At 60.5% G+C, this 24,315-nt stretch overlaps 1 protein-coding gene across 1 annotated transcript; it reads left to right on the forward strand.

Moving 5' to 3' along the window:
• Nucleotides 1-69: 69 nt before the first annotated feature.
• On the forward strand, nucleotides 70-18,743 carry LOC142473243 (WD repeat-containing protein 54-like; the record flags this gene model as incomplete). Its single annotated transcript, XM_075580431.1, has 2 exons — nucleotides 70-2,392; nucleotides 18,509-18,743. Coding segments are annotated over exons 1-2 (375 nt in total), but the record flags the coding sequence as incomplete, so codon positions are not given.
• Between the last annotated feature and the right edge of the window lie 5,572 nt (nucleotides 18,744-24,315).

The raw sequence follows: 24,315 nt of genomic DNA on the forward strand, positions 1-24,315 counted from the left end.
GACGTCACAAAGCGGCGAAGACTGATGACGCCTGAAAGTGACGGTGCTGCCATGGCAACGGGAGATACGGGGGCGGGGCCAGAGTGAGACTGCGAGGGACAACGAGACAGCTCCTGTTATATAGAGAGAGACAGCTCCCGTTATATAGAGAGACAGCTCCCGCTATATAGAGAGATACAGCTCTCGTTATATAGAGAGAGACAGCTCTGTTATAGAGAGAGAGACAGCTCTGTTATAGAGAGAGAGACAGCTCCCGTTATATAGAGAGACAGCTCCCGTTATATAGAGAGAGACAGCTCTCGTTATATAGAGAGAGACAGCTCTGTTATATAGAGAGAGACAGCTCCTGTTATATAGAGAGACAGCTCCTGTTATATAGAGAGACAGCTCCTGTTATATAGAGAGACAGCTCCTGTTATATAGAGAGAGACAGCTCCTGTTATATAGAGAGAGACAGCTCTCGTTATATAGAGAGAGACAGCTCTGTTATATAGAGAGAGACAGCTCCTGTTATATAGAGAGACAGCTCCTGTTATATAGAGAGACAGCTCCTGTTATATAGAGAGACAGCTCCTGTTATATAGAGAGAGACAGCTCTGTTATATAGAGAGACAGCTCCTGTTATATAGAGAGAGACAGCTCTCGTTATATAGAGAGAGACAGCTCTGTTATATAGAGAGAGACAGCTCCTGTTATATAGAGAGACAGCTCCTGTTATATAGAGAGACAGCTCCTGTTATATAGAGAGACAGCTCCTGTTATATAGAGAGAGACAGCTCCCGTTATATAGAGAGAGACAGCTCTGTTATATAGAGAGACAGCTCCTGTTATATAGAGAGAGACAGCTCTCGTTATATAGAGAGAGACAGCTCTGTTATAGAGAGAGAGACAGCTCTGTTATAGAGAGAGAGACAGCTCTGTTATATAGAGAGACAGCTCCCGTTATATAGAGAGAGACAGCTCTGTTATATAGAGAGACAGCTCTGTTATATAGAGAGAGACAGCTCCCGTTATATAGAGAGACAGCTCCCGTTATATAGAGAGACAGCTCCCGTTATATAGAGAGATAGCTCCCGTTATATAGAGAGAGACAGCTCCCGTTATATAGAGAGAGACAGCTCCCGTTATATAGAGAGAGACAGCTCCCGTTATATAGAGAGACAGCTCCCGTTATATAGAGAGACAGCTCCGTTATATAGAGAGAGACAGCTCCGTTATATAGAGAGAGACAGCTCCGTTATATAGAGAGAGACAGCTCTGTTATATAGAGACAGCTCTGTTATATAGAGAGAGACAGCTCCTGTTATATAGAGAGACAGCTCCTGTTACAGAGAGAGAGACAGCTCCTGTTACAGAGAGAGAGACAGCTCCTGTTACAGAGAGAGAGACAGCTCCTGTTATAGAGAGACAGCTCCTGTTATAGAGAGACAGCTCCTGTTACAGAGAGAGAGACAGCTCCTGTTATAGAGAGACAGCTCCTGTTACAGAGAGACAGCTCCTGTTACAGAGAGACAGCTCCTGTTACAGAGAGACAGCTCCTGTTACAGAGAGACAGCTCCTGTTACAGAGAGACAGCTCCTGTTAGAGAGACAGCTCCTGTTAGAGAGACAGCTCCTGTTACAGAGAGACAGCTCCTGTTACAGAGAGACAGCTCCTGTTATAGAGAGAGAGACAGCTCCTGTTACAGAGAGAGAGAGAGAGACAGCTCCTGTTACAGAGAGAGAGAGAGAGAGACAGCTTTTGTTACAGAGAGAGAGACAGCTTTTGTTACAGAGAGAGAGACAGATTTGTTACAGAGAGAGAGAGAGACAGCTTTTGTTACAGAGAGAGAGAGAGACAGCTTTTGTTACAGAGAGAGAGAGACAGCTTTTGTTACAGAGAGAGAGAGAGAGAGACAGCTTTTGTTACAGAGAGAGAGAGACAGCTTTTGTTACAGAGAGAGAGAGAGAGACAGCTTTTGTTACAGAGAGAGAGAGAGAGACAGCTTTTGTTACAGAGAGAGAGAGAGACAGCTTTTGTTACAGAGAGAGAGAGACAGCTTTTGTTACAGAGAGAGAGACAATTCCTGTTATAGAGAGAGGGAGAGACACCGTTCATGTTATAGAGACAGCTCCTGTTATATATATAGAAAGAGACAGCTCATGTTATAGAGAGAGAGAGAGAGATTCTCCTGTTACAGAGAGAGAGAGAGACAGCTCCTGTTATATAGGGAAAGACAGGGGTTTTAAAGAACCAGACCTAGACAGCTGTATATGAGGAAGAGATTACCATTACCATACGGAGAGACAGAGGCCCATCAGCAAAGAGGCATACAAGAGACAGCTGGGCTCGGTGCTAAAGAGACATCTACACATTCACGTCGAAAGAGACACCTAGGATCCAACCCAACACGGTAAGAAGGTCTGAAGAGTCTCGCACATTGGAGGCCAGTCTTAATTATTCGACTGTCATTGGGAAGGCGGTCTCACTTACTGGACAGTCTCATTGGGAAGGCGGTCTCACTTACTCGACAGTCTCATTGGGAAGGCGGTCTCACTTACTCGACAGTCTCATTGGGAAGGCGGTCTCACTTACTCGACAGTCTCATTGGGAAGGCGGTCTCACTTACTCGACAGTCTCATTGGGAAGGCGGTCTCACTTACTCGACAGTCTCATTGGGAAGGCGGTCTCACTTACTCGACAGTCTCATTGGGAAGGCGGTCTCACTTACTCGACAGTCTCATTGGGAAGGCGGTCTCACTTACTCGACAGTCTCATTGGGAAGGCGGTCTCACTTACTCGACAGTCTCATTGGGAAGGCGGTCTCACTTACTCGACAGTCTCATTGGGAAGGCGGTCTCACTTACTCGACAGTCTCATTGGGAAGGCGGTCTCACTTACTCGACAGTCTCATTGGGAAGGCGGTCTCACTTATTAGACAGTCTGCAATTGGGAAGGCGGTCTCACTTACTCGACAGTCTCATTGGGAAGGCGGTCTCACTTATTAGACAGTCTGCAATTGGGAAGGCGGTCTCACTTACTCGACAGTCTCATTGGGAAGGCGGTCTCACTTATTAGACAGTCTGCAATTGGGAAGGCGGTCTCACTCTTTTGGTCTCAGTCTCGCTTAATGGAAGGACAGTTTCAGTCATTGGGATACAGTCTCGCCCCTGGGAAGGCAGTCACGCTTTTCTGAGGGCGTCACGCGTTTCTGAGGGCCGTCACTCTTTTCTGAGGGCCGTCACGCTTTTCTGAGGGCCGTCACGCTTTTCTGAGGGCCGTCACTCTTTTCTGAGGGCCGTCACTCTTTTCTGAGGGCCGTCACGCGTTTCTGAGGGCCGTCACGCGTTTCTGAGGGCCGTCACGCGTTTATGAGGGCCGTCACTCTTTTCTGAGGGCCGTCACTCTTTTCTGAGGGCCGTCACGCGTTTCTGAGGGCCGTCACGCGTTTCTGAGGGCCGTCACGCGTTTCTGAGGGCCATCACGCGTTTCTGAGGGCCGTCACGCTTTCCTGAGGGCCGTCACGCTTTCCTGAGGGCCGTCACTCTTTTCTGAGGGCCGTCACGCGTTTCTGAGGGCCGTCACGCGTTTCTGAGGGCGTCACTCTTTTCTGAGGGCCGTCACTCTTTTCTGAGGGCCGTCACTCTTTTCTGAGGGCCGTCACTCTTTTCTGAGGGCCGTCGCTCTTTTCTGAGGGCCGTCGCTCTTTTCTGAGGGCCGTCGCTCTTTTCTGAGGGCGTCACTCTTTTCTGAGGGCCGTTGCGCTTTTCTGAGGGCCGTCACTCTTTTCTGAGGGCCGTCACGCCTTCCTGAGGGCTGTCGCGCTTTTCTGAGGGGCGTCACGCGTTTCTGAGGGCCGTCACGCGTTTCTGAGGGCCGTCGCGCTTTCCTGAGGGCCGCCGCGCTTTTCTGAGGGCCGCCGCGCTTTTCTGAGGGCCGTCGCTCTTTTCTGAGGGCCGTCGCTCTTTTCTGAGGGCCGTCGCTCTTTTCTGAGGGCCGTCGCTCTTTTCTGAGGGCCGTCGCTCTTTTCTGAGGGCCGTCGCGCTTTTCTGAGGGCCGTCGCTCTTTTCTGAGGGCCGTCGCTCTGAGGGCCGTCGCTCTTTTCTGAGGGCCGCCGCGCTTTTCTGAGGGCCGTCGCTCTTTTCTGAGGGCCGTCATGCTTTTCTGAGGGCCGTCACTCTTTTCTGAGGCCGTCACTCTTTTCTGAGGGCGTCACTCTTTTCTGAGGGCCGTCACTCTTTTCTGAGGGCGTCACTCTTTTCTGAGGGCCGTCACGCCTTCCTGAGGGCCGTCACTCTTTTCTGAGGGCGTCACGCTTTTCTGAGGGCCGTCACTCTTTTCTGAGGGCCGTTACTCTTTTCTGAGGGCCGTCACGCTTTTCTGAGGGCCGTCACTCTTTTCTGAGGGCCGTCACGCGTTTCTGAGGGCCGTCACGCGTTTCTGAGGGCCGTCACTCTTTTCTGAGGGCCGTCACTCTTTTCTGAGGGCCGTCACTCTTTTCTGAGGGCCGTCACTCTTTTCTGAGGGCGTCACTCTTTTCTGAGGGCCGTCACGCCTTCCTGAGGGCCGTCACTCTTTTCTGAGGGCGTCACGCTTTTCTGAGGGCCGTCACTCTTTTCTGAGGGCCGTCACTCTTTTCTGAGGGCCGTCACGCTTTTCTGAGGGCCGTCACTCTTTTCTGAGGGCCGTCACGCGTTTCTGAGGGCCGTCACTCTTTTCTGAGGGCCGTCACGCGTTTCTGAGGGCCGTCACGCGTTTCTGAGGGCCGTCACGCGTTTCTGAGGGCCGTCACGCGTTTCTGAGGGCCGTCACGCTTTCCTGAGGGCCGTCACTCTTTTCTGAGGGCCGTCACGCGTTTCTGAGGGCGTCACTCTTTTCTGAGGGCCGTCACTCTTTTCTGAGGGCCGTCGCTCTTTTCTGAGGGCCGTCGCTCTTTTCTGAGGGCGTCACTCTTTTCTGAGGGCCGTTGCGCTTTTCTGAGGGCCGTCACTCTTTTCTGAGGGCCGTCACGCCTTCCTGAGGGCTGTCGCGCTTTTCTGAGGGGCGTCACGCGTTTCTGAGGGCCGTCACGCGTTTCTGAGGGCCGTCGCGCTTTCCTGAGGGCCGCCGCGCTTTTCTGAGGGCCGCCGCGCTTTTCTGAGGGCCGTCGCTCTTTTCTGAGGGCCGTCGCTCTTTTCTGAGGGCCGTCGCTCTTTTCTGAGGGCCGTCGCTCTTTTCTGAGGGCCGTCGCTCTTTTCTGAGGGCCGTCGCGCTTTTCTGAGGGCCGTCGCTCTTTTCTGAGGGCCGTCGCTCTGAGGGCCGTCGCTCTTTTCTGAGGGCCGCCGCGCTTTTCTGAGGGCCGTCGCTCTTTTCTGAGGGCCGTCAGGCTTTTCTGAGGGCCGTCACTCTTTTCTGAGGCCGTCACTCTTTTCTGAGGGCGTCACTCTTTTCTGAGGGCCGTCACTCTTTTCTGAGGGCGTCACTCTTTTCTGAGGGCCGTCACGCCTTCCTGAGGGCCGTCACTCTTTTCTGAGGGCGTCACGCTTTTCTGAGGGCCGTCACTCTTTTCTGAGGGCCGTCACTCTTTTCTGAGGGCCGTCACGCTTTTCTGAGGGCCGTCACTCTTTTCTGAGGGCCGTCACGCGTTTCTGAGGGCCGTCACGCGTTTCTGAGGGCCGTCACTCTTTTCTGAGGGCCGTCACTCTTTTCTGAGGGCCGTCACTCTTTTCTGAGGGCGTCACTCTTTTCTGAGGGCCGTCACGCCTTCCTGAGGGCCGTCACTCTTTTCTGAGGGCGTCACGCTTTTCTGAGGGCCGTCACTCTTTTCTGAGGGCCGTCACTCTTTTCTGAGGGCCGTCACGCTTTTCTGAGGGCCGTCACTCTTTTCTGAGGGCCGTCACGCGTTTCTGAGGGCCGTCACTCTTTTCTGAGGGCCGTCACGCGTTTCTGAGGGCCGTCACGCGTTTCTGAGGGCCGTCACGCGTTTCTGAGGGCCGTCACGCTTTCCTGAGGGCCGTCACTCTTTCCTGAGGGCCGTCACTCTTTTCTGAGGGCCGTCACGCGTTTCTGAGGGCGTCACTCTTTTCTGAGGGCCGTCACTCTTTTCTGAGGGCCGTCACGCGTTTCTGAGGGCCGTCACGCCTTCCTGAGGGCCGTCGCGCTTTCCTGAGGGCCGTCACTCTTTTCTGAGGGCGTCACGCTTTTCTGAGGGCCGTCACTCTTTTCTGAGGGCCGTCACTCTTTTCTGAGGGCCGTCACGCTTTTCTGAGGGCCGTCACTCTTTTCTGAGGGCCGTCACTCTTTTCTGAGGGCGTCACTCTTTTCTGAGGGCCGTCACGATTTTCTGAGGGCCGTCACGCTTTTCTGAGGGCCGTCACTCTTTCCTGAGGGCCGTCACGCTTTTCTGAGGGCCGTCACGCTTTTCTGAGGGCCGTCACTCTTTTCTGAGGGCCGTCACTCTTTTCTGAGGGCCGTCACGCTTTTCTGAGGGCCGTCACTCTTTTCTGAGGGCCGTCACGCTTTACTGAGGGCCGTCACTCTTTTCTGAGGGCCGTCACGCTTTTCTGAGTGCCGTCACGCTTTTCTGAGTGCCGTCACGCTTTTCTGAGGGCCGTCACTCTTTTCTGAGGGCCGTCACTCTTTTCTGAGGGCCGTCACTCTTTTCTGAGGGCCGTCACGCTTTTCTGAGGGCCGTCACGCTTTTCTGAGGGCCGTCACGCTTTTCTGAGGGCCGTCACGCTTTTCTGAGGGCCGTCACTCTTTTCTGAGGGCCGTCACGCTTTTCTGAGGGCCGTCACGCTTTTCTGAGGGCCGTCACTCTTTCCTGAGGGCCGTCACTCTTTCCTGAGGGCCGTCACGCTTTTCTGAGGGCCGTCACTCTTTTCTGAGGGCCGTCACGCTTTTCTGAGGGCCGTCACTCTTTCCTGAGGGCCGTCACTCTTTTCTGAGGACGTCACTCTTTTCTGAGGACGTCACTCTTTTCTGAGGGCCGTCACGCTTTCCTGAGGGCCGTCACTCTTTTCTGAGGGCCGTCACGCTTTTCTGAGGGCCGTCACTCTTTCCTGAGGGCCGTCACGCGTTTCTGAGGGCCGTCACGCTTTCCTGAGGGCCGTCACTCTTTTCTGAGGGCCGTCACGCTTTTCTGAGGGCCGTCACTCTTTCCTGAGGGCCGTCACGCTTTTCTGAGGACGTCACTCTTTTCTGAGGGCCGTCACGCTTTTCTGAGGGCCGTCACTCTTTCCTGAGGGCCGTCACGCTTTTCTGAGGGCCGTCACGCTTTTCTGAGGGCCGTCACTCTTTTCTGAGGGCCGTCACGCTTTTCTGAGGGCCGTCACGCTTTTCTGAGGGCCGTCACTCTTTTCTGAGGGCCGTCACTCTTTTCTGAGGGCCGTCACGCTTTTCTGAGGGCCGTCACTCTTTTCTGAGGGCCGTCACGCTTTTCTGAGGGCCGTCTCATTCATTGCAAATCCGCCTTGCTCATTAGAAAGACTGTCTCGCTCTTTGGGAAGCTGTCTGACTCGCTGGGAAGACGCTCACATATTGGAAAATGGTGTTACGGAGCGGTCTCAGTAATTGGGAGAGCCTGGGCTGTGCCTTCTAGCTCTGTAACATCTCGGGCCGCGCGGCTATTCCTGGCGGCGTGACGTCACCCGTAACCGTAGTAACACCCGCGCCTCCCTGCCACCCGCTGTCACCCACGCCTCCCTGCCACCTGCTCTCACCCGCGCCTCCCTGCCTCCTGCTCTCACCCACGCCTCCCTGCCACCTGCTGTCACCCACGCCTCCCTGCCACCTGCTCTCACCCACGCCTCCCTGCCGCCTGCTGTCACCCACGCCTCCCTGCCACCTGCTCTCACCCACGCCTCCCTGCCACCTGCTCTCACCCACGCCTCCCTGCCACCTGCTCTCACCCACGCCTCCCTGCCACCTGCTCTCACCCACGCCTCCCTGCCACCTGCTGTCACCCACGCCTCCCTGCCACCTGCTCTCACCCACGCCTCCCTGCCGCCTGCTGTCACCCACGCCTCCCTGCCACCTGCTGTCACCCACGCCTCCCTGCCGCCTGCTGTCACCCACGCCTCCCTGCCACCTGCTCTCACCCACGCCTCCCTGCCACCTGCAGTCACCCACGCTTCCCTGCCTCCCGCTCTCACCCACGCCTCCCTGCCACCTGCTCTCACCCACGCCTCCCTGCCGCCTGCTGTCACCCACGCCTCCCTGCCGCCTGCTCTCACCCACGTCTCCCTGCCACCCGCTCTCACCCACGCCTCCCTGCCACCTGCTCTCACCCACGCCTCCCTGCCTCCTGCTGCCACCCACGCCTCCCTGCCACCCGCTCTCACCCACGCCTCCCTGCCTCCTGCTCTCACCCACGTCTCCCTGCTACCTGCTCTCACCCACGCCTCCCTGCTGCCTGCTGTCACCCACGCCTCCCTGCCGCCTGCTCTCACCCACGTCTCCCTGCCACCCGCTCTCACCCACGCCTCCCTGCCACCTGCTCTCACCCACGCCTCCCTGCCTCCTGCTCTCACCCACGCCTCCCTGCCTCCCGCTCTCACCCACGCCTCCCTGCCACCTGCTCTCACCCACGCCTCCCTGCCACCTGCTCTCACCCACGTCTCCCTGCCACCTGCTCTCACCCACGCCTCCCTGCCACCTGCTCTCACCCACGTCTCCCTGCCGCCTGCTCTCACCCACGCCTCCCTGCCTCCTGCTCTCACCCACGCCTCCCTGCCACCTGCTCTCACCCACGCCTCCCTGCCACCTGCTCTCACCCACGCCTCCCTGCCACCTGCTCTCACCCATGCCTCCCTGCCGCCTGCTGTCACCCACGCCTCCCTGCCGCCTGCTCTCACCCATGTCTCCCTGCCACCCGCTCTCACCCACGCCTCCCTGCCACCTGCTCTCACCCACGTCTCCCTGCCACCTGCTGTCACCCACGCCTCCCTGCCGCCTGCTCTCACCCACGTCTCCCTGCCACCCGCTCTCACCCACGCCTCCCTGCCACCTGCTCTCACCCACGCCTCCCTGCCTCCTGCTCTCACCCACGCCTCCCTGCCTCCCGCTCTCACCCACGCCTCCCTGCCACCTGCTCTCACCCACGCCTCCCTGCCACCTGCTCTCACCCACGTCTCCCTGCCACCTGCTCTCACCCACGCCTCCCTGCCACCTGCTCTCACCCACGTCTCCCTGCCGCCTGCTCTCACCCACGCCTCCCTGCCTCCTGCTCTCACCCACGCCTCCCTGCCACCTGCTCTCACCCACGCCTCCCTGCCACCTGCTCTCACCCACGCCTCCCTGCCACCTGCTCTCACCCATGCCTCCCTGCCGCCTGCTGTCACCCACGCCTCCCTGCCGCCTGCTCTCACCCACGCCTCCCTGCCACCTGCTGTCACCCACGCCTCCCTGCCGCCTGCTGTCACCCACGCCTCCCTGCCGCCTGCTCTCACCCACCCCTCCCTGCCACCTGCAGTCACCCACGCTTCCCTGCCTCCCGCTCTCACCCACGCCTCCCTGCCACCTGCTCTCACCCACGCCTCCCTGCCACCCGCTCTCACCCACGCCTCCCTGCCGCCTGCTGTCACCCACGCCTCCCTGCTGCCTGCTGTCACCCACGCCTCCCTGCCGCCTGCTCTCACCCACGCCTCCCTGCCACCCTCTCACCCACGCCTCCCTGCCACCTGCTCTCACCCACGCCTCCCTGCCGCCTGCTCTCACCCACGTCTCCCTGCCGCCTGCTCTCACCCACGTCTCCCTGCCGCCTGCTCTCACCCACGCCTCCCTGCCACCTGCTCTCACCCACGCCTCCCTGCCACCTGCTCTCACCCACGTCTCCCTGCCTCCTGCTCTCACCCACGCCTCCCTGCCACCTGCTCTCACCCACGCCTCCCTGCCGCCTGCTCTCACCCACGTCTCCCTGCCGCCTGCTCTCACCCACGCCTCCCTGCCGCCTGCTCTCACCCACGCCTCCCTGCCACCTGCTCTCACCCACGCCTCCCTGCCACCTGCTCTCACCCACGCCTCCCTGCCACCTGCTCTCACCCACGCCTCCCTGCTACCTGCTGTCACCCACGCCTCCCTGCCTCCCGCTCTCACCCACGCCTCCCTGCCGCCTGCTCTCACCCACGCCTCCCTGCCACCTGCTCTCACCCACGCCTCCCTGCCGCCTGCTGTCACCCACGCCTCCCTGCCTCCCGCTCTCACCCACGCCTCCCTGGCACCTGCTCTCACCCACGCCTCCCTGCCGCCTGCTGTCACCCACGCCTCCCTGCCTCCCGCTCTCACCCACGCCTCCCTGCCGCCTGCTCTCACCCACGCCTCCCTGCCTCCCGCTCTCACCCACGCCTCCCTGCCACCTGCTCTCACCCACGCCTCCCTGCCTCCCGCTCTCACCCACGCCTCCCTGCCTCCTGCTCTCACCCACGCCTCCCTGCTACCTGCTGTCACCCACGCCTCCCTGCCTCCCGCTCTCACCCACGCCTCCCTGCCACCTGCTCTCACCCACGCCTCCCTGCCTCCCGCTCTCACCCACGCCTCCCTGCCTCCTGCTCTCACCCACGCCTCCCTGCTACCTGCTGTCACCCACGCCTCCCTGCCTCCCGCTCTCACCCACGCCTCCCTGCCACCTGCTCTCACCCACGCCTCCCTGCCACCTGCTCTCACCCACGCCTCCCTGCCTCCTGCTCTCACCCACGCCTCCCTGCCTCCTGCTCTCACCCACGCCTCCCTGCCACCTGCTCTCACCCACGCCTCCCTGCCGCCTGCTGTCACTCACGCCTCCCTGCTACCCGCTCTCACCCACGCCTCCCTGCCTCCTGCTCTCACCCACGCCTCCCTGCCGCCTGCTCTCACCCACGCCTCCCTGCCGCCTGCTGTCACCCACGCCTCCCTGCCGCCTGCTCTCACCCACGCCTCCCTGCCTCCTGCTGTCACCCACGCCTCCCTGCCTCCGCTGTCACCCACGCCTCCCTGCCGCCTTCTGCTCTCACCCACGCCTCCCTGCCGCCTGCTGTCAACCACGCCTCCCTGCCTCCGCTGTCACCCACGCCTCCCTGCCGCCTCCTGCTCTCACCCACGCCTCCCTGCCACCTGCTCTCACCCACGCCTCCCTGCCTCCGCTGTCACCCACGCCTCCCTGCCGCCTCCTGCTCTCACCCACGCCTCCCTGCCGCCTGCTGTCACCCACGCCTCCCTGCCTCCGCTCTCACCCACGCCTCCCTGCCACCTGCTCTCACCCACGCCTCCCTGCCGCCTGCTGTCACCCACGCCTCCCTGCCGCCTGCTCTCACCCACGCCTCCCTGCCACCTGCTCTCACCCACGCCTCCCTGCCACCTGCTCCCACCCACGCCTCCCTGCCGCCTGCTCTCACCCACGCCTCCCTGCCGCCTGCTCTCACCCACGCCTCCCTGCCGCCTGCTGTCACCCACGCCTCCCTGCCGCCTGCTCTCACCCACGTCTCCCTGCCGCCTGCTCTCACCCACGCCTCCCTGCCTCCCGCTCTCACCCACGCCTCCCTGCCTCCTGCTCTCACCCACGCCTCCCTGCCACCTGCTGTCACCCACGCCTCCCTGCCACCTGCTCTCACCCACGCCTCCCTGCCACCTGCTCTCACCCACGCCTCCCTGCCACCCGCTCTCACCCACGCCTCCCTGCCTCCTGCTCTCACCCACGCCTCCCTGCCACCTGCTCTCACCCACGCCTCCCTGCCACCTGCTCTCACCCACGCCTCCCTGCCACCCGCTCTCACCCACGCCTCCCTGCCTCCTGCTCTCACCCACACCTCCCTGCCTCCTGCTCTCACCCACGCCTCCCTGCCACCTGCAGTCACCCACGCCTCCCTGCCACCTGCACTCACCCACGCCTCCCTGCCTCCGCTGTCACCCACGCCTCCCTGCCACCTGCTCTCACCCACGCCTCCCTGCCGCCTGCTGTCACCCACGCCTCCCTGCCACCTGCTCTCACCCACGCCTCCCTGCCGCCTGCTGTCACCCACGCCTCCCTGCCGCCTCCTGCTCTCACCCACGCCTCCCTGCCTCCCGCTCTCACCCACGCCTCCCTGCCGCCTGCTGTCACCCACGCCTCCCTGCCTGCTGCTGTCACCCACGCCTCCCTGCCTCCGCTGTCACCCACGCCTCCCTGCCACCTGCTCTCACCCACGCCTCCCTGCCGCCTGCTCTCACCCACGCCTCCCTGCCGCCTGCTGTCACCCACACCTCCCTGCCACCTGCTCTCACCCACGCCTCCCTGCCGCCTGCTGTCACCCACGCCTCCCTGCCACCTGCTGTCACCCACGCCTCCCTGCCACCTGCTCTCACCCACGCCTCCCTGCCTCCTGCTCTCACCCACGCCTCCCTGCCACCTGCTCTCACCCACGCCTCCCTGCTCTCACCCACGCCTCCCTGCCACCTGCTCTCACCCACGCCTCCCTGCCTCCTGCTCTCACCCACGCCTCCCTGCCACCCGCTCTCACCCACGACTCCCTGCCTCCTGCTGTCACCCACGCCTCCCTGCCACCTGCTCTCACCCACGCCTCCCTGCCGCCTGCTGTCACCCACGCCTCCCTGCCACCTGCTCTCACCCACGCCTCCCTGCCACCTGCTCTCACCCACGCCTCCCTGCCACCCGCTCTCACCCACGCCTCCCTGCCACCCGCTCTCACCCACGCCTCCCTGCCTCCTGCTGTCACCCACGCCTCCCTGCCACCTGCTCTCACCCACGCCTCCCTGCCGCCTGCTGTCACCCACGCCTCCCTGCCGCCTGCTCTCACCCACGCCTCCCTGCCACCTGCTCTCACCCACGCCTCCCTGCCACCTGCTCTCACCCACGCCTCCCTGCCGTCTGCTGTCACCCACGCCTCCCTGCCTCCTGCTCTCACCCACGCCTCCCTGCCACCTGCTCTCACCCACGCCTCCCTGCCACCCGCTCTCACCCACGCCTCCCTGCCTCCTGCTCTCACCCACGCCTCCCTGCCACCCGCTCTCACCCACGACTCCCTGCCTCCTGCTGTCACCCACGCCTCCCTGCCACCTGCTCTCACCCACGCCTCCCTGCCGCCTGCTGTCACCCACGCCTCCCTGCCACCTGCTCTCACCCACGCCTCCCTGCCACCTGCTCTCACCCACGCCTCCCTGCCACCTGCTCTCACCCACGCCTCCCTGCCACCCGCTCTCACCCACGCCTCCCTGCCTCCTGCTGTCACCCACGCCTCCCTGCCACCTGCTCTCACCCACGCCTCCCTGCCGCCTGCTGTCACCCACGCCTCCCTGCCGCCTGCTCTCACCCACGCCTCCCTGCCACCTGCTCTCACCCACGCCTCCCTGCCACCTGCTCTCACCCACGCCTCCCTGCCGTCTGCTGTCACCCACGCCTCCCTGCCTCCTGCTCTCACCCACGCCTCCCTGCCACCTGCTGTCACCCACGCCTCCCTGCCACCTGCTCTCACCCACGCCTCCCTGCCACCCGCTCTCACCCACGCCTCCCTGCCACCCGCTCTCACCCACGCCTCCCTGCCACCTGCTCTCACCCACGCCTCCCTGCCACCTGCTCTCACCCACGCCTCCCTGCCTCCTGCTGTCACCCACGCCTCCCTGCCGCCTGCTGTCACCCACGCCTCCCTGCCGCCTGCTGTCACCCACGCCTCCCTGCCACCTGCTCCCACCCACGCCTCCCTGCCTCCTGCTCTCACCCACGCCTCCCTGCCTCCTGCTCTCACCCACGCCTCCCTGCCACCTGCAGTCACCCACGCCTCCCTGCCTCCGCTGTCACCCACGCCTCCCTGCCGCCTGCTGTCACCCACGCCTCCCTGCCGCCTGCTGTCACCCACGCCTCCCTGCCGCCTGCTGTCACCCACGCCTCCCTGCCACCTGCTCTCACCCACGCCTCCCTGCCTCCTGCTCTCACCCACGCCTCCCTGCCACCTGCTCACACCCACGCCTCCCTGCCACCTGCTCTCACCCACGCCTCCCTGCTCTCACCCACGCCTCCCTGCCACCTGCTCTCACCCACGCCTCCCTGCCTCCTGCTCTCACCCACGCCTCCCTGCCACCCGCTCTCACCCACGACTCCCTGCCTCCTGCTGTCACCCACGCCTCCCTGCCACCTGCTCTCACCCACGTCTCCCTGCCGCCTGCTGTCACCCACGCCTCCCTGCCACCTGCTCTCACCCACGCCTCCCTGCCACCTGCTCTCACCCACGCCTCCCTGCCACCTGCTCTCACCCACGCCTCCCTGCCACCCGCTCTCACCCACGCCTCCCTGCCTCCTGCTGTCACCCACGCCTCCCTGCCACCTGCTCTCACCCACGCCTCCCTGCCGCCTGCTGTCACCCACGCCTCCCTGCCACCTGCTCTCACCCACGCCTCCCTGCCACCTGCTCTCACCCACGCCTCCCTGCCACCTGCTCTCACCCACGCCTCCCTGCCGTCTGCTGTCACCCACGCCTCCCTGCCTCCTGCTCTCACCCACGCCTCCCTGCCACCTGCTGTCACCCACGCCTCCCTGCCACCTGCTCTCACCCACGCCTCCCTGCCACCCGCTCTCACCCACGCCTCCCTGCCACCTGCACTCACCCACGCCTCCCTGCCACCTGCTCTCACCCACGCCTCCCTGCCACCTGCTCTCACCCACGCCTCCCTGCCTCCTGCTGTCACCCACGCCTCCCTGCCGCCTGCTGTCACCCACGCCTCCCTGCCACCTGCTGTCACCCACGCCTCCCTGCCACCTGCTCCCACCCACGCCTCCCTGCCTCCTGCTCTCACCCACGCCTCCCTGCCTCCTGCTCTCACCCACGCCTCCCTGCCACCTGCAGTCACCCACGCCTCCCTGCTACCTGCTCTCACCCACGCCTCCCTGCCACCTGCTCTCACCCACGCCTCCCTGCCACCTGCTCTCACCCACGCCTCCCTGCCGTCTGCTGTCACCCACGCCTCCCTGCCACCTGCTGTCACCCACGCCTCCCTGCCACCTGCTCTCACCCACGCCTCCCTGCCTCCTGCTGTCACCCACGCCTCCCTGCCTCCGCTGTCACCCACGCCTCCCTGCCACCTGCTCTCACCCACGCCTCCCTGCCGCCTGCTCTCACCCACGCCTCCCTGCCGCCTGCTGTCACCCACACCTCCCTGCCACCTGCTCTCACCCACGCCTCCCTGCCACCTGCTCTCACCCACGCCTCCCTGCCTCCTGCTGTCACCCACGCCTCCCTGCCACCTGCTCTCACCCACGCCTCCCTGCCACCTGCTCTCACCCACGCCTCCCTGCCACCTGCTCTCACCCACGCCTCCCTGCCACCTGCTCTCACCCACGCCTCCCTGCCTCCTGCTGTCACCCACACCTCCCTGCCACCTGCTCTCACCCACGCCTCCCTGCCACCTGCTCTCACCCACGCCTCCCTGCCTCCTGCTGTCACCCACGCCTCCCTGCCTCCTGCTGTCACCCACGCCTCCATGCTGCCTGCTGTCACCCACGCCTCCCTGCCTCTGCTGTCACCCACGCCTCCCTGCCTCCTGCTGTCACCCACGCCTCCCTGCCTCCTGCTGTCACCCACGCCTCCCTGCCGCCTGCTGTCACCCACACCTCCCTGCCTCCTGCTCTCACCCATGCCCATCTCATTGTGGCATTGTGGCATTGTGTATACCCGTGGTTTCCATTGCTTTTATTGCACGCGTTTTACACACTTTGTATTGTATACAGTATAACACTGTGTGTGTGTTACTCGGGGTAATGTCCCTTACCTCCGGTCTGCTGATCTTACAGCGAGCGCACATACAGGGGGCAGTAGGACGGCAGAACGTGTGTGCCCATGTATTACCCCGCCTGGAGTAAAAGGTCCCCCCTCCCGGGATTAGTGAATGCATTGAACAGACCCCCAGCAGGGGTGGGGGGGGGCAGATGCAGTCAATATTTGAAGAAGGCTTGGAATTGGCACAATCCGATGTACAACGTAACAGCCATATATCTGACCAGCGGGAGAGGGGTAATTACCCGCCCTCCACTCTCTGTGCCTCCAGCTGCCCCCACCATGTATCTGACAAGCGGGAGATGGGTAATTACCCGCCCTCCACTCTTTGTGCCTCCAGCTGCCCCCACCATGTATCTGACCCGCGGGAGAGGGGTAATTACCCGCCCTCCACTCTCTGTGCCTCCAGCTGCCCCCACCATGTATCTGACAAGCGGGAGATGGGTAATTACCCGCCCTCCACTCTTTGTGCCTCCAGCTGCCCCCACCATGTATCTGACCCGCGGGAGAGGGGTAATTACCCGCCCTCCACTCTCTGTGCCTCCAGCTGCCCCCACCATGTATCTGACCAGCGGGAGAGGGGTAATTACCCGCCCTCCACTCTCTGTGTCTCCAGCTGCTCCCACCATGTATCTGACCAGCGGGAGAGGGTTAATTACCCGCCCTCCACTCTCTGTGCCTCCAGCTGCCCCCACCATGTATCTGACAAGCGGGAGATGGGTAATTACCCGCCCTCCACTCTTTGTGCCTCCAGCTGCCCCCACCATGTATCTGACCAGCGGGAGAGGGGTAATTACCCGCCCTCCACTCTCTGTGCCTCCAGCTGCCCCCACCATGTATCTGACCAGCGGGAGAGGGGTAATTACCCGCCCTCCACTCTCTGTGCCTCCAGCTGCCCCCACCATGTATCTGACCAGCGGGAGAGGGGTAATTACCCGCCCTCCACTCTCTGTGCCTCCAGCTGCCCCCACCATGTATCTGGCCAGCGGGAGAGGGGTAATTACCCGCCCTCCACTCTCTGTGCCTCCAGCTGCCCCCACCATGTATCTGGCAAGCGGGAGAGGGGTAATTACCCGCCCTCCACTCTCTGTGCCTCCAGCTGCCCCCACCATGTATCTGACCAGCGGGAGAGGGGTAATTACCCGCCCTCCACTCTCTGTGCCTCCAGCTGCCCCCACCATGTATCTGACCAGCGGGAGAGGGGTAATTACCCGCCCTCCACTCCCTGTGCCTCCAGCTGCCCCCACCATGTATATGACCAGCGGGTGAGGTAATTACCCGCCCTCCACTCTCTGTGCCTCCAGCTCCCCCCATCATGTATCTGACCAGCGGGAGAGGGGTAATTACCTGCCCTCCACTCTCTGTGCCTCCAGCTGCCCCCACCATGTATCTGACCAGCGGGAGAGGGGTAATTACCCGCCCTCCACTCTCTGTGCCTCCAGCTTCCGCCACCATGTATCTGACCAGCGGGAGAGGGGTAATTACCCGCCCTCCACTCCCTGTGCCTCCAGCTGCCCCCACCATGTATCTGACCAGCGGGAGAGGGGTAATTACCCGCCCTCCACTCTGTGCCTCCAGCTGCCCCCACCATGTATCTGACCAGCGGGAGAGGGGTAATTACCCGCCCTCCACTCTGTGCCTCCAGCTGCCGCCACCATATATCTGACAAGCGGGAGAGGGGTAATTACCCGCCCTACACTCTCTGTGCCTCCAGCTGCCCCCACCATGTATCTGACCAGCGGGAGAAGGGTAATTACCTGCCCTCCACTCTCTGTGCCTCCAGCTGCCCCCACCATGTATCTGACCAGCGGGAGAAGGGTAATTACCCGCCCTCCACTCTCTGTGCCTCCAGCTGCCCCCACCATGTATCTGACCAGCGGGAGAGGGGTAATTACCTGCCCTTCACTCTCTGTGCCTCCAGCTGCCCCCACCATGTATCTGACCAGCGGAAGAGGGGTAATTACCCGCCCTCCACTCTCTGTGCCTCCAGCTGCCCCCACCATGTATCTGACCAGCGGGAGAGGGGTAATTACCCGCCCTCCACTCTCTGTGCTTCCAGCTGCCCCCACCATGTATCTGACCAGCGGGAGAGGGGTAATTACCCGCCCTCCACTCTCTGTGCCTCCAGCTGCCCCCACCATGTATCTGACCAGCGGGAGAGGGGTAATTACCTGCCCTCCACTCTCTGTGCCTCCAGCTGCCCCCACCATGTATCTGACCAGCGGGAGAGGGGTAATTACCTGCCCTCCACTCTCTGTGCCTCCAGCTTCTGCCACCATGTATCTGACCAGCGGGAGAGGGGTAATTACCCGCCCTCCACTCTCTGCCTCCAGCTGCCCCCACCATGTATCTGACCAGCGGGAGAGGGGTAATTACCCACCCTCCACTCTCTGTGCCTCCAGCTGCCCCCACCATGTATCTGACCAGCGGGAGAAGGGTAATTACCCGCCCTCCACTCTCTGTGCCTCCAGCTGCCCCCACCATGTATCTGACCAGCGGGAGAGGGGTAATTACCTGCCCTCCACTCTCTGTGCCTCCAGCTGCCCCCACCATGTATCTGACCAGCGGAAGAGGGGTAATTACCCGCCCTCCACTCTCTGTGCCTCCAGCTGCCCCCACCATGTATCTGACCAGCGGGAGAGGGGTAATTACCCGCCCTCCACTCTCTGTGCTTCCAGTTGCCCCTACCATGTATCTGACCAGCGGGAGAGGGGTAATTACCCGCCCTCCACTCTCTGTGCCTCCATCTGCCCCCACCATGTATCTGACCAGCGGGAGAGGGGTAATTACCTGCCCCCCACTCTCTGTGCCTCCAGCTTCCGCACCATGTATCGCAAGGAGAAGAGCATCCAGATGAAGAGCAGCGCGTCCGCTCTCTACAACAACCTGAGCGTGCTGCCCATCAGCGACAAGAGCCTCACCTACTTCACCGTGGTCCACGGCAACACTGTCAACATGGTGAGCGCCTCCGCAGATTGCCTGAACTTCTCCCACCGCCAGCTGCAGTCCAAGGAGGGGAGCGTGGCCGTCAGTTCCTCCCTCATCACCCAGGTGAGCCAGCCAAACGCCCAGCCTTAATCAGGCTCATCTATGTCACCTCACTGCGTGGGGGCAGGTCTCATACAGAGACATCTCCTCCTCACTGCGTGGGGACACGTCTCATACAGACACATCTCTACCTCACTGCATGGGGACACGTCTCATACAGACACATCTCTACCTCACTGCGTAGGGACACGTCTCATACAGACACATCTCCACCTCACTGCGTGGGGACACGTCTCATACAGACACATCTCCACCTCACTGCGTGGGGGCACGTCTCATACAGACACTTCTCCACCTCACTGCGTGGGGACACGTCTCATACAGACACATCTCTACCTCACTGCATGGGGACACGTCTCATACAGACACATCTCCACCTCACTGCGTGGGGGCACGTCTCATACAGAGACATCTCCACCTCACTGCGTGGGGACATGTCTCATACAGACACATCTCCATCTCACTGCGTGGGGACCTCCTCTCATACAGACACATCTCCTCCTCACTGCGTGGGGACCTCCTCTCATACAGACACATCTCCACCTCACTGCGTGGGGACACGTCTCATACAGACACATCTCCACCTCACTGCGTGGGGACACGTCTCATACAGACACATCTCCACCTCACTGCGTGGGGACACGTCTCATACAGACACATCTCCACCTCACTGCGTGGGGACACGTCTCATACAGACACATCTCCACCTTACTGCGTGGGGACACGTCTCATACAGACACATCTCCACCTTACTGCGTGGGGACACGTCTCATACAGACACATCTCCACCTCACTGCGTGGGGACACGTCTCATACAGACACATCTCCACCTCACTGCGTGGGGACACGTCTCATACAGACACATCTCCACCTCATTGCGTGGGGACACGTCTCATACAGACACATCTCCACCTCACTGTGTGTGGACACGTCTCATACAGACACCTCTCCACCTCACTGAACGGGACCTCCTCTCATACAGACACATCTCCACCTCACTGCGTGGGGACACGTCTCATACAGAGACATCTCCACCTCACTGTGTGGGGACACGTCTCATACAGACATATCTCCACCTCACTGCGTGGGGACACGTCTCATACAGACACATCTCCACCTCACTGCGTGGGGGCACGTCTCATACAGACACATCTCCACCTCACTGCGTGGGGACACGTCTCATACAGAGACATCTCCACCTCACTGCATGGGGGCAAGTCTCATACAGAGACATCTCCACCTCACTGCGTGGGGACACGTCTCATACAGACACATCTCCACCTCACTGCAAGGGACATCTCCTCACACAGACACATCTCCACATCTCTGCAAGGGACCTCTCCTCACACAGACACATCTCCACATCTCGGCAAGGGACCTCCTCTCACACAGACACATCTCCACATCTCGGCAAGGGACCTGCTCTCACACAGACACATCTCCACCTCACTGCACTAGACCTCCTCTCATAAAGAGACATCTCCACCTCACTGCGTGGGGACAAGTCTCATACAGACACATCTCCACCTCACTGCGTGGGGACAAGTCTCATATAGATACATCTCCACATCTCTGCAAGGGACCTCCTCTCATACAGACACATCTCCACCTCACTGCGTGGGGACACGTCTCATACAGACACATCTCCACCTCACTGCGTGGTGACACGTCTCATACTGACACATCTCTGCAAGGGACCTCCTCTCATACAGACACATCTCCACCTCACTGCGTGGGGACACCGTCTCATACAGACACATCTCCACCTCACTGCGTGGGGACACGTCTCATACAGACACAACTCCACCTCACTGCGTGGGGGCACGTCTCATACAGAGACATCTCCACCTCACTGCGTGGGGACACGTCTCATACAGAGACATCTCCACCTCACTGCATGGGGGCAAGTCTCATACAGAGACATCTCCACCTCACTGCGTGGGGACACGTCTCATACAGACACATCTCCACCTCACTGCATGGCGACAAGTCTCATATAGACACATCTCCACCTCACTGCAAGGGACATCTCCTCACACAGACACATCTCCACATCTCTGCAAGGGACCTCTCCTCACTCAGACACATCTCCACATCTCGGCAAGGGACCTCCTCTCACACAGACACATCTCCACATCTCGGCAAGGGACCTTCTCTCACACAGACACATCTCCACCTCACTGCACTAGACCTCCTCTCATAAAGAGACATCTCCACCTCACTGCGTGGGGGCACGTCTCATACAGACACATCTCCACCTCACTGCGTGGGGACACGTCTCATACAGAGACATCTCCACCTCACTGCATGGGGGCAAGTCTCATACAGAGACATCTCCACCTCACTGCGTGGGGACACGTCTCATACAGACACATCTCCACCTCACTGCAAGGGACATCTCCTCACACAGACACATCTCCACATCTCTGCAAGGGACCTCTCCTCACACAGACACATCTCCACATCTCGGCAAGGGACCTCCTCTCACACAGACACATCTCCACATCTCGGCAAGGGACCTGCTCTCACACAGACACATCTCCACCTCACTGCACTAGACCTCCTCTCATAAAGAGACATCTCCACCTCACTGCGTGGGGACAAGTCTCATACAGACACATCTCCACCTCACTGCGTGGGGACAAGTCTCATATAGATACATCTCCACATCTCTGCAAGGGACCTCCTCTCATACAGACACATCTCCACCTCACTGCGTGGGGACACGTCTCATACAGACACATCTCCACCTCACTGCGTGGGGACACGTCTCATACAGACACATCTCTGCAAGGGACCTCCTCTCATACAGACACATCTCCACCTCACTGCGTGGGGACACGTCTCATACAGACACATCTCCACCTCACTGCGTGGGGACACCGTCTCATACAGACACATCTCCACCTCACTGCGTGGGGACACGTCTCATACAGACACATCTCTGCAAGGGACCTCCTCTCATACAGACACATCTCCACCTCACTGCGTGGGGACACGTCTCATACAGACACATCTCCACCTCACTGCGTGGGGGCACGTCTCATACAGACACATCTCCACCTCACTGCGTGGGGACACGTCTCATACAGAGACATCTCCACCTCACTGCATGGGGGCAAGTCTCATACAGAGACATCTCCACCTCACTGCGTGGGGACACGTCTCATACAGACACATCTCCACCTCACTGCAAGGGACATCTCCTCACACAGACACATCTCCACATCTCTGCAAGGGACCTCTCCTCACACAGACACATCTCCACATCTCGGCAAGGGACCTCCTCTCACACAGACACATCTCCACATCTCGGCAAGGGACCTGCTCTCACACAGACACATCTCCACCTCACTGCACTAGACCTCCTCTCATAAAGAGACATCTCCACCTCACTGCGTGGGGACAAGTCTCATACAGACACATCTCCACCTCACTGCGTGGGGACAAGTCTCATATAGATACATCTCCACATCTCTGCAAGGGACCTCCTCTCATACAGACACATCTCCACCTCACTGCGTGGGGACACGTCTCATACAGACACATCTCCACCTCACTGCGTGGTGACACGTCTCATACTGACACATCTCTGCAAGGGACCTCCTCTCATACAGACACATCTCCACCTCACTGCGTGGGGACACCGTCTCATACAGACACATCTCCACCTCACTGCGTGGGGACACGTCTCATACAGACATATCTCCACCTCACTGCGTGGGGACACGTCTCATACAGACACAACTCCACCTCACTGCGTGGGGGCACGTCTCATACAGAGACATCTCCACCTCACTGCGTGGGGACACTTCTCATACAGAGACATCTCCACCTCACTGCATGGGGGCAAGTCTCATACAGAGACATCTCCACCTCACTGCGTGGGGACACGTCTCATACAGACACATCTCCACCTCACTGCATGGCGACAAGTCTCATATAGACACATCTCCACCTCACTGCAAGGGACATCTCCTCACACAGACACATCTCCACATCTCTGCAAGGGACCTCTCCTCACTCAGACACATCTCCACATCTCGGCAAGGGACCTCCTCTCACACAGACACATCTCCACATCTCGGCAAGGGACCTGCTCTCATAAAGAGACATCTCCACCTCACTGCGTGGGGACAAGTCTCATAAAGACACATCTCCACCTCACTGCGTGGGGACAAGTCTCATATAGATACATCTCCACATCTCTGCAAGGGACCTCCTCTCATACAGACACATCTCCACCTCACTGCGTGGGGACACGTCTCATACAGACACATCTCCACCTCACTGCGTGGGGACACGTCTCATACAGACACATCTCCACCTCACTGCGTGGGGACACGTCTCATACAGACACATCTCCACCTCATTGCGTGGGGACACGTCTCATACAGACACATCTCCACCTCACTGTGTGTGGACACGTCTCATACAGACACCTCTCCACCTCACTGAACGGGACCTCCTCTCATACAGACACATCTCCACCTCACTGCGTGGGGACACGTCTCATACAGAGACATCTCCACCTCACTGCGTGGGGACACGTCTCATACAGACATATCTCCACCTCACTGCGTGGGGACACGTCTCATACAGACACATCTCCACCTCACTGCGTGGGGGCACGTCTCATACAGACACATCTCCACCTCACTGCGTGGGGACACGTCTCATACAGAGACATCTCCACCTCACTGCATGGGGGCAAGTCTCATACAGAGACATCTCCACCTCACTGCATGGTGACACGTCTCATACTGACACATCTCTGCAAGGACCTCCTCTCATACAGACACATCTCCACCTCACTGCGTGGGGACACCGTCTCATACAGACACATCTCCACCTCACTGCGTGGGGACACCATCTCATACAGACACATCTCCACCTCACTGCGTGGGGACACGTCTCATACAGACACATCTCCACCTCACTGCGTGGGGACACGTCTCATACAGACACATCTCCACCTCACTGCGTGGGGGCACGTCTCATACAGACACATCTCCACCTCACTGCGTGGGGACACGTCTCATACAGACACATCTCCACCTCACTGCGTGGGGGCACGTCTCATACAGACACATCTCCACCTCACTGCGTGGGGGCACGTCTCATACAGACACATCTCCACCTCACTGCGTGGGGACACGTCTCATACAGACACATCTCCACCTCACTGCATGGGGACACGTCTCATTCAGACACATCTCCACCTTACTGCGTGGGGACACGTCTCATACAGACACATCTCCACCTCACTGCGTGGGGACACGTCTCATACAGACACATCTCCACCTCACTGCGTGGGGACACGTCTCATACAGACACATCTCCACCTCATTGCGTGGGGACACGTCTCATACAGACACATCTCCACCTCACTGTGTGTGGACACGTCTCATACAGACACCTCTCCACCTCACTGAACGGGACCTCCTCTCATACAGACACATCTCCACCTCACTGCGTGGGGACACGTCTCATACAGACACATCTCCACCTCACTGCGTGGGGGCACGTCTCATACAGACACATCTCCACCTCACTGCGTGGGGACACGTCTCAT

Source organism: Ascaphus truei (assembly GCF_040206685.1).
Source record: "Ascaphus truei isolate aAscTru1 chromosome 1 unlocalized genomic scaffold, aAscTru1.hap1 SUPER_1_unloc_1, whole genome shotgun sequence".
NCBI lineage: Eukaryota > Metazoa > Chordata > Amphibia > Anura > Ascaphidae > Ascaphus > Ascaphus truei.